We start from the raw sequence: 11,262 nt of genomic DNA, 5'->3' as shown, positions 1-11,262 counted from the left end.
TATGAGATGCTAGATCATAATTATGCTAATAGTTTTATTTCGGGATAATCGCACTTTTGGTCCCTCAATTAGTGCCCATTCTGCAATGTCATCCTTAGTTCCCAATTTGAACACATTTGGTCCCTCAATTATTCGACCATTAAGAAGATTTGGCCCTTCTGTCTGTATGGTCGTTTAACACCGTTTAAAGCATGGGTAAAAGTGGAATTTCACATAGCATTGTTTATAATAAGTATGAGAAATCGCACTTCTGGTCCCTCAATTAGTGCCCAATCTGCAATGTCTTCCTTAATTCCCAATTTGAACACAATTGGTCCCTCAATTATTTGACCATTAAGCAGATTTGGTCCTTCTATGAGACCATAAGTTTAACTCCGTTTAAATCAGGGGTATAATTGAAATTTCACATGAGTAAGAATTGAAAGTAGTCTAGCCATCAACATAGCTGTGATTTCCGGTGATGATGGTCTAGTTAATGCCGTCGCCGATCATCATCAAGTATTTCTTGTTCTTGGCAATGGAGACGTATTCCTCGTACACACCAGCAGTCACGTATACGAGAAAGTAGCCGCCGTCGGACAGAGTGTTGTTGGGAGCAGCGGCGACGTCGTCATTAATGGTGGTAAAATTTCCACTCCCATCTTGACTCACAACCACAATGTCAGTCACCAGAACCTGGTCATCTTCCTGAGTTTGCAGGAGCTTTCTCCGGCTAACTCGCTCGAAAATCGCCTTCGTCCGTTCCGACATCTTCAGAGGCAAACGCCCGTTTCGGAACCCAATCTGCTGATGAAGAAGAAGGCTGCCGGCGCTGGAGCTTGGCGTCACAGAAAGACCAAATCTGCTTAGTGGTCAAATAATTGAGGGACCAATTGTGTTCAAATTGGGAACTAAGGATGACATTGCAGATTGGGCACTAATTGTGGGATCAAAAGTGCGATTTCCCATACTTATTATAAACAATGCTATGTGAAATTCCACTTTTACCCATGCTTTAAATGGTGTTAAACGGCCATACAAACAGAAGGACCAAATCTGCTTAATGGTCGAATAATTGAGGGACCAAATGTGTTCAAATTGGGAACTAAGGATGACATTGCAGAATGGGCACTAATTGAGGGACCAAAAGTGCGATTACCCCTTTTATTTCAAAATGTTAATTTTTTTTAAAGATAAAATGTTAAATTTTAATATGTAAACAAACTAATTTAAATTTTATGAAGATGTCATTTTTTGTCTTTTGACATTTATCAGCTTATCAAAAAGCTATTTTTACCAAACACTTTCAATCATAACAGCTAGTTTAATAGCTCTTCAGTTTTCAGCTCCGAGCTTATAGCTTTTCAGCTTTCAGCTCCTAGCTTATAACTTTTCAGCTAGGTTTGTCAAATAAAGCCTTAATCATCTAATTATACATTTTTTTAGTTCAATGGTTTAATTCACAATATAAGTTCAATGATCTATTTTACACTTTTTTTCAAATAATAATAATAATAAAATGAAATTTTTCTTCGCCAAACTGGACCGAAGCCCATACATGCATGTTCATCAACTATCCCGTGACCCGTGAAGGATTAAACGACAAATTATTATATGGACCATGGTGCACACAATGTTGTATGGACCATTACAAAAAGTACATTTTTAATATACTAAATGTACATTATTTTTGTACCGAATGTATATTATATGATATAATGTACACTCAATACACAAATAATGTACATTTTCTGAATACAATGTACATTATTTTTATATTGAATGTACATTATTTTTGTACTGAATGTACATTATTTTATAGTATACAAAATATGGTCCATACAACTTGTGTGGACCATGGTCCACAGAATAATGATTGGGCTTAAAGTCTTAAATAGGAATGACAATTTCAATCCGCCCTGCGGATATCCACCCGAATCCACCTCGCATGGATCGGATTTTTTTGGGTGATAGTGGATGATGGATCGAGGGTGGGTCTTAAAAAAGTAAACCCGCAGTGGGTCGGGTTGGATTCGAGTTCTATGTACAAAATCCGTCTAGAACCCCACCCGACCCACCATGTAGTTATTTATAAAAGTTTTTATAATTTCATGTAAATTTTTACTATTTTTATATCTAAACTACTAAGTTTATTTTTAAAAAGTAACAATTTAATTATTATATTTAAATATTTCTATTATTTTATGTTTTATATAACTAATAAATTTTATTATTTTATTATGTGTAAGTAATTTAAATATTATTTTTTGAAAAAAAATAACAAGATTATAAGTGGTGGGTACCCGTAGTGGGCACCCGCACTCGATGGGGGTGGAGTGGATTTTGAAAAAGTCCACCTGATATAAATTGGGAGTAGAAATGAGTGAAAAAAATATAAGGTGGATCGGGTGATGGACGTAACCCTCCCCGACCCACACTCCACCAACACCCGACTCATTGCCATGCCTAGTCTTAAACCGCCAGGCATAACAGTTCGTATCCGGGGCTTCCGGCACAAGAGGCGGCGGAGATGGGTTGCGCAGCCGTTCTGGAGTTCTCATGCCACCTAATGAACTCCATACTGCTTTACTCTTTCTATCCCTTGGAAAAAGCCAAACGTAAGTCAAATTCATCATCATCCGTATGGTCGATTCGTAGCTCAGTCTGTGTGCGCTCTTAGCAAATACGTATACCTCTCTAGATTTAACTATCTGTTAGGTAATCGATAAGCTCAAATTATACTCATAATGAATTTTTACTCTTCCCTGAGAAGGTGTATCTCTCTATATGGTCTTCTGCTTCGAAGAAGATCTGATCAAGCGAACATACAGTTTGTATACATGGCTACTGACGGCATTTCCATTGTTCATAGTTTTGCAATTAGCTAATAGTGTTGCCTTTATCGGAGATCTAAAACTTATCTGGTTATACCAGCTGAAAGTTACCTGGTTATGACATTGTGAGTTGTGACTTTGATCATTCTACATTTCAGATTGCATTACTGGATTCTATAAACCGCAGGGGAGCCTACTGCATCTAAACATATTGCCGGAAGCAGTTTTGGCAATGGAACCAATCATCAACTCCCGGTATATCCTCTACCTCTCCGGTGGCATTTTAGCTTAAATTTTGACTTTGGATAATCAGTTTAGCTTAGGAATGTTTTCTATTCAAATATGTTTGGTAAGAATATTGGACTTACAAATTGCAATACTTATATTCCTTTTCATTCAAGATTTTAAACTAGGTTTAAATAGCTAATTTTGAGTGTCTTGGATGGAATTTGCTACCTGGAGATTCTTTGTACCAAGCAATGTTATGATGGGTAGAGTTACATATTGATAAGAGTTAATTCCATTTTTAGTCCTAGATTTATAGGTGACAGTCCATATCTAGTCATTTTTTATTAGAACAGTCTCATTTGGTCATAGTATTATTGTGGCATAACCATCTTTAGTCACCCGTCAACAAAATCGTTGAAATGTCGATAAATACAAAGACATTTTGATCTTTTTTATACAAAGTAAGTTGACCTACTATATTTTTTATGTTTATTATTTTGAAAAAATCCATAATTGAAGATGGAGATGCCGTTGTATTTAACGATATTTAAATTGTTTTATTGATAAATGACAAAAAATGGTCCTGCCACAATAATAGTATAACCAAAAGTGGATGTTCCAATAAAAAAGGACTTAAAGTGGACTGCAACCAATAAAACTAGGACCAAAAATGAAATTAACTCTATTGATAATTATATCTACTTTTGGTAAACGGCTAGTAGGTAACTTTCACATTTGGTCACTATTATTTTTGTCACATTTAGTGCACGACTTTTGTGTTTTTGTCGCATACTCCCATCATGTTGCATTTCCAGTTCATAACCTTGTTAGCTTGAAGACCTTGGTGCTTTTGGGGAGAAAAACAAGCTTGAATTGCAAAACAAGTTCAATTCAATTACCCTTCAAATTTAATCTTTACTAGCTCAAATGATTAAATTTGAACTGTAGTTGGACTTACAAATTGCAATACTTTTATTCCTTTCCATTCATGATTTTAAACAAGGTTTAAATAGCTAAGTTTTAGTGTCTTGGATGGAGTTTGCCACTTGGAGTTTGTTTGTACCAAAAGCAATGTTATGATGGGTAAAGTTATGTATCCATAATTTTTTTCTACTATAGTTCATAACTAGTGGGTAAGTTTCACATTTGGTCACCATTATTTTTGTGAAATTTAGTGCACAGCTTTTTTGTTGTTGCTGTATTTTTGTTTGTCACACTGTGAAATTTAGTGCATGGCTTGAAGACCTTGGTGCTTTTGGGGAGAAAAACAAGCTTAAATTGCAAAACAAGCTCAATACAACTACCCTTCAAATTTAAGCTACTAGCTTAAATGATTAAATTTGAAGTGTAGTTTTGAGTTTGTTTTGCAATTTAAGAAAGTTTTCCTTCCTTTACTAACGGATCAAAAGTTTGAAACTTAAACATAATGCTAACTCAACAATCTCTCTGTTTTGTCCTAAAACAGCAGATTTTGGACATATATGCTTTTAGATTGATCTTGTCAAAATGAATAAATAAAAATCAGATATTAAAGTTGTAAATATACTATGTATTAAACAAACATTTGCTTTTCAGTTCAACTGAGAATACTCAAAAGAAAAATTATTTTTACAGCCCACAACCTCCTCCTGTCAAAAAAGAATTTGGTAGATTTTAAATAAACCAATCCCACATCTATTTGTTTTTGTTACATACAGTGTAATGATGATGGTGGTGGTGGTTTAACAAGGTTGAGAAGATGATTATGCTGTGTTGTGGCTGTGACAGAACTGATAGCAGTTAGCATCCATTTTTTCCAAGACAAAGTGCCCCAGCATGTCCTCAGACTTCACCAAGTTTTCCCTGCACAAGAACTCATCACTTACCATCCTGTCCACTTTCTGGTTGAAATCATGCACTAGAACATGTGTTTTCGGGTTGCCACCCTTCTTGCTCCGGGCAAGCACACCTGCAGTGAAGATTGCTGACATCCTTCCTGGTGCCTCGGGCCAATACCCTCGTGGCCCGTCAATCAATATAACATCCCAATCCACTTCATATAATTGATTAGGAAGATCGTTGAGGCCAAGCTTACACTCAGAGAAGAGTAGGTTCTGCACTGGCTTGCATTCGTTGCGTGCTTGTTGTTTGACTGCCGAAACTAAATCCTTCATTTCGCTTAATTTGGTTGTGTATTGAACATCATAGGCTTCAACTTCCGGGTACTTTTCTTCAATGTAAGCAGCGTAGTACCTGTTTTCATCAATGAATACTGTTCGACCATTGTGGTTGAGAGCTTGCCAGAGAAGGGTCTCATGTGTGAGGCCAAAAACAAGGAAATTACAGGGCTGAGAGCACTGGCGGAGGACATCAGAAATCTGTTTGATATCTGTGTATGACATGCGGTCAGTGTTGTTGGAGTTGGAAGCATAATGGGCAAGCGCCCTGGCCACCAACTTGGAGAGTGGAGCATTGGCAGCAGCTGTGGTGGTGGCAGAGATAACAGGAGCAGAGGTTGTGGGAATGTAGTCTCTTGCGTAGAAGAGGGTAAGCAGGAACGCAACCGCGAAGAATGAAACGAAAGCCAGAATCCACACTCGGTTGGTACCACCCTGTTTCTGAATGTAAGGGTGAAGAAGTATAAACTTGGTATTGGTGCCAAGATTGTTCTTCATCTTCTTCACTTAATTTTTGGCTATGCAGGGATGGATGGATGGATGGAGGGAGGGAGAAACTTGTAGGATGGATCTGAGGGTATGAGAATCAGTGAATTATAAAGAAGTAAAATGAAGATGACAATAGGAATGATTGGGAAATGGGAATGAGGGAGGAATCTTTCCGTGCAGCAGGCAGGAAGTTGACTTGGTTTACATCATCAGATTCACTGTGATTGGGTGCTCAATTTTCCATTGCTCAACCACCCTTTGTTTTTATATTTCAGTGATATACAAATGAAATGGACAGTTAGACCATATAGTAAAGAAATGTTTACAGTTGATTGGGGTTTTAGGACTAGAATAGAGAGAGTGGTTGGAGAAGGGAGCTGGTAAGGAATGCAAAATGAAAGAGTATTTGGTGTGGTTGTAGCGACTCTGTAACTAATTACCAGCAGAATGTCGCTTTTGCTTCTTCATCCCGTCATTATTTCTCAAGTAATCATCACTCTCTCTCTCTCTCTCTCTTTCTATTATTTTTAATATTAGTACAATTTTATTTTAATAAGTACACACTAACCCCTTGAACAAGAGTTGTCCACAAAGGACAAAATTTCCTCACCCCAAAGCTTCCATACTCAGTCCGACAGAATAGTGGATGAGTGAATCATAGTGACTCAACAACTTATTAAGTGAGAAGATCAGTACTTGTGTGTCCTACCATATTGAATATAACTCTCATAATGCGATTCTCAAGAGCTTGATTATATGTTCTCACCCATAATTTATTGCCTATGAACCAACTGAAATGTTGGTCCGGCACCTTTTGTACAAGTCTATTCAACTGGCTGTTGCATGAAGCTTCCATTTGGCAAACAAAAATAATCGTAATTGGCCGTCTTCAGTGGACCTCTGCTGCTCTCCTACAAATTTTATAGATTAAAAGAAGGAAAACTACACAATAAAGTGGGAGTAACCGCCGACGACTTAGTAGCATACTATACCGTTCCTTCACGGTAATCATTTTATTATCATAATCCGTCCCTTCTTGACACGGTGTCTTACCCTCCGCTTAGAGCAACACCATCACTCATGAATTTTTGTCAGGTTTTTTGCCAATAGGAGAAAGGAGAGTAAAAAAAAAAAAAAAAAAAAAAAAAAAATTTACGCCCCCGCTGGGCGCAATTAGTGCACGTTACAAGCACAACCCAATTTTTTTACCATCTCTATTGCAAAATCCAAAATCTTCTCTCCTCACTTCTCTCACCTCCAACTTACCTTCGTTTTCTTACAACTAAGCAAAAAAAAAAAAAAAAAAAAAAAAAAAAAAAAAAAAAAAAAATATATATATATATATATATATATATATATATATATATATCACTCTTGAAGATGTTCTTAATAAAGTAAATATTTTAATCCGTCTATTATTGGATTACGAGTCAATTCAAACAATTGAAGTGAAAACGGAAGGTTGGATCTTTTTTACTTTTAAGGAGTGTTTGGTTCATGGAATTTTAGATTACTACAGGCAATAGGTAGGAGTGAGCATCGGTTAGTTACGGTCAATAATCGAATAACTAACCGTATTTTCTTAACCTCCATGACCGATCGAAATCGACCGAACATATACGTCGATTGGTTATTATGGAAACCAAAAAACCGACAGTGGACAAATCATTACTAAATAAATAAACAATTAATATAAGTTAATTACTTCACATATTCTTCACATTGTTCACAGTATGAACTTTGAAATAAACAATTAAACAATGAAATTATCATAAAGTCCATAGTTAATGGTCTTCAATCTTCATAGTTAATAGTTCATACTTCCACTGGGCCACTGGGATTCACGATGGCTTTTGAGAGAATTAGAGATTGAGATGAGAGACACTCAGACAGAGAGGGTAAGGATTTACTACTGGTCGCCTGGTCTACTGCCTTTTCCCATTTGTATAATTATTATTATATAATTTATTATAAAGTTAATTATCAAAATGATCCCTTGATTATAGTGAAATTACCAATTTGGTCCTCGATTATTTTTTTTGACTAATTAAATCCTCAACTTTAAAAATCTTAACCAATTTGGTCCTCCGTTAGTTTTGCCATTAGACTTTCGTTAACTTGGGACCAAATTAGTAATTTTTCTATAGTCAATGGACTATTTCAGTAATTAACTTTAAGTGTGAACAATTCGGTTCAATTTTCTCAAACTAAACTGTACCGAACATTAAAATAATTAACCGTACCGACTACCGAACGATTCGGTTAAAAACGGCTGGAAATACCGTTTGATTTTATTTATAATAATAATAATAATAATAATAATAATAATAATAATAATATTATTATTATTATTATATTATTATTATTATTATATTATTATTATTATTAATAATAATATTATTATCATAAATAAAATCAGACGGTATTTTCTTTCGGTTTTTAACCGAATCGTTCGGTACGATTAATTATTTCAATGTTCGGTATGGTTCGGTTCGAGAAAACGGAACCAAATCGCCACCCTTAAAGTTAATTAATGAAATGTCCCTTGACTATAGTAAAATTACCAATTTGATCCCAAGTTAACGGAAGTCTAACGGCAAAACTAACGGAGGACCAAATTGGTTAAAATTTTTAAAGTTGAGGGACTTATTTGTTGAAAAAAAATTAGTCGGGGACCAAATCGATAATTTCGCTATAGCCAAGGGACCATTTTGGAAATTAACTCTTTATATATATATATATATATATATATATATATATATATATATATATATATATATATAATTCAAGGTAATATAAGATTACCTAAGAAAATGGAGGTAATCACATTACATTGAAACATTACCGCCACATCAGCTTTAAGGTAATATAACATTATTAGGTAATCTCACAACTTAAACCAAACAAAGTAATATAACATTATCATACTCAGATTACCTAAACCAAACGCCCCCTTAGAGCATTCCATCAATAGAAAATACTACTACTCTTAGGGTCCGTTTGGAAAGTAGGAAAATGACTTCTGGAAAATGCGTCATTTTCCGGAAAATATTTTCCTTTCCCGTGTTTGTTTGAATTCTGGAAAACTGTTTTTGTGTGTTTGGTTCATTTTCTGGAAAATGAGTAGAATTGTATAATTAAACATTTTAATTATTTTATTTAGAATATTACAACATATATAATAATATAATAATAATTTTAAATATAATAAAAAATAACTAATAATATATTAAAAATGTTATGGTGGTGGTGGTGTAGTGGTAGTGGTGTTATTTGTTATATAATAATAATAATAATAATAATAATAATAATAATAATAATAATAATAATAATAATAATAATAATAATAATAAATGGTGGTGGTATGACGGTGGTGGCAGTGGTGGACTAGTGGTGATGTGGTGGCGACGGCGGCGGTGGATGTGATGGTGGTGGTGGCGATGGTTGCGGTGGTATGGTGGTGGCAGCGACGACGATGGTTGTGGTGGTATGGTGGCGGCGACGGTGGTAGTGGTGGTGGTGGTGGCGGCGACGGTGGTTGTGTGGTAGGGTGGTGGTGGTATGGTGGTGGCGGCGGCGACGGAGGTAGTGGTGGTGGTGGTGGCAGCGACAATGGTTGCGGTGGTAGGGTGGTGGCGGCGGCAGCGGCGGTGGTAGTGGTGGTGGTGGTGGCGGCGACGGTGGTTGCAGTGGTATGGTAGTGGTGGTGGCGGCGGCGGTAGTGGTGGTGGTGTGATGGTGGTGGTATGGTGGTAGTGGTATGGTGGTGGCAGCGACGATGGTTGCGATGGTATAGTGGTGGTGGTGGTTGCAGCGATGGCAGCGGTGGTGGTGGTGGTGGTGGTGGTGGTGGTATGGTGTTGATGGTGTTGGTAGTGGTAGTGGTGGTGGTGATGTGGTGGCAGTGGTTGCGGTGGTATAGTGGTGGTAGCAGCGGCAGTAGTGGTGGTGATGGTGGTAGTGAGGTGGTGGTGGTATGGTGTTGATGATGTTGGAGGTGGTGTGATGTTGGTGTAAAAGTTGGAAAATGACTTCCCCACAAAAATGGGAAGTCATTTTCCTCCAAAACAAGCCTATTTTCCAAAGTCAACGGAAAATGATTTCCGTTGACTTGATTTTCCAGGCACATCCAAACATGGAAACTTGGAAAATGATTTCCAGAACTCATTTTCCAGAACTCATTTTCCAGGTTTCCAAACACACCCTTAAATTCTACTCCCAACTTTTACTCTCTCTCTAAAGTTTGATGTTAACATTTTGTTTAACACCCATAGGTTGAAGATGACCAATCATTGTTTTTTTGGAGTAAATGTAAATAATATATATACCCAAAACAAAACTAATCATTCATGCCACATTAGAGAGTGAGGGAGTAGAAAAATGGAGTACATGTAGTAAAACTCCCCATCAATAATTTTTTCTTGATTTTTTTGCTTTGTTGGAGGCCGGTGAGAGATGATTTGGAGGTGAGGGGAGAAGAAAGAGAAGAAATTAAATTTGGTAAGTTAGTTTTTTGTGAGGTCCGTGTGAAAAGAGGAAAGGAAAAAAGTAGCGCTATTTCCGTGCATCGAACGTGCGTTGAAACGCAACAACATAATTAATTCCAAATATTAATAAAAATTAAATTAATAAATATAAAAATCATATTGAAAAATGTAAAGTAAAATTATTATAAATATATAAATTAATTATTCTCGTTAAGCTACAAGATGATAAAGATTTTGATGAATTAGCCATTGATCGAAGAGATCGGAAGACTACCTACCTGTTAGACTGATTTCAATCGAGAAATTGAGAGATATCGGGTAACTTGGTAAAAGAGGAAAGTAGAGAGAAAAAGAAGCGGCTAGGGCTAAGTTGTTTATGCATTTGTATTTAACAAAGATATATGAGGGTAGTTTTGTCCGAATATGTTGAACATTTGGTTTTCAAATCCTTGTGCTTGCCAACGGTCCGTTCCATTCTTTCGCACCAGTTCGCACCAAGGCCGCCCGCCTGGAATTGTGCCCATGTTGCTCCCCACCGGCATGCCTTTCCAAAGTAAACCGTACCGAACATTAAAGTAATTAACCGTACCAACCGATTCGGTTAAAAACGACTGGAATAACCGTTTGATTTTATTTAAAATATAATAATAATAATAATAATAATAATAATAATAATATTATTATTATTATTATTATTATTATTGTTATTTTTATTATAAATAAAATCAAACGGTATTTTCTTTCGATTTTTAACAGAATCGTTCGGTACGATCAATTATTTCAATGTTCGGTATGGTTCGGTTCGGAAAAACAGAACCAAATCGCCACCCTTAAAGTTAATTACTGAAATGGTCCCTTGACTATAGTAAAATTATCAATTTGGTCCAAAGATAAAGGAAGTCTAACGGCAAAACTAACGGAGGACCAAATTGGTTAAAATTTTTAAAGTTAAGGGACTTATTTGGTAAAAAAAAAAAATAGTCGGGGACCAAATTACCGTAATATAACATTATTAGGTAATCTCATAACTTAAACCAAACAAAGTAATATAACATTATCACACTCAGATTACCTAAACCAAACGCCCCC

General features: G+C 36.1%; 1 protein-coding gene and 1 long non-coding RNA gene across 2 annotated transcripts; one reads left to right on the top strand and one right to left on the bottom strand.

Moving 5' to 3' along the window:
- The first annotated feature begins 2,434 nt into the window (after positions 1 to 2,434).
- On the top strand, positions 2,435 to 10,443 carry LOC109178430. Its single transcript, XR_002053715.1, has 3 exons — positions 2,435 to 2,597; positions 2,972 to 3,088; positions 10,433 to 10,443. It is a non-coding gene; the product is annotated as an uncharacterized LOC109178430 (long non-coding RNA).
- LOC109178429 (protein IRX15-LIKE) lies at positions 4,549 to 6,191 on the bottom strand. The gene has a single exon (XM_019328044.1). It carries the CDS (start codon positions 5,693 to 5,695, stop codon positions 4,784 to 4,786), a length of 912 nt encoding a protein of 303 aa, XP_019183589.1. The 5' UTR covers positions 5,696 to 6,191; the 3' UTR covers positions 4,549 to 4,783.
- Positions 10,444 to 11,262: the final 819 nt, after the last annotated feature.

This window comes from Ipomoea nil, unplaced genomic scaffold, assembly GCF_001879475.1.
Source record: "Ipomoea nil cultivar Tokyo-kokei standard unplaced genomic scaffold, Asagao_1.1 scaffold0848, whole genome shotgun sequence".
Taxonomy (NCBI): domain Eukaryota; kingdom Viridiplantae; phylum Streptophyta; class Magnoliopsida; order Solanales; family Convolvulaceae; genus Ipomoea; species Ipomoea nil.
Note: the sequence above shows the minus strand (reverse complement) of the source record. Positions and strands in the feature narration are given on the sequence as shown.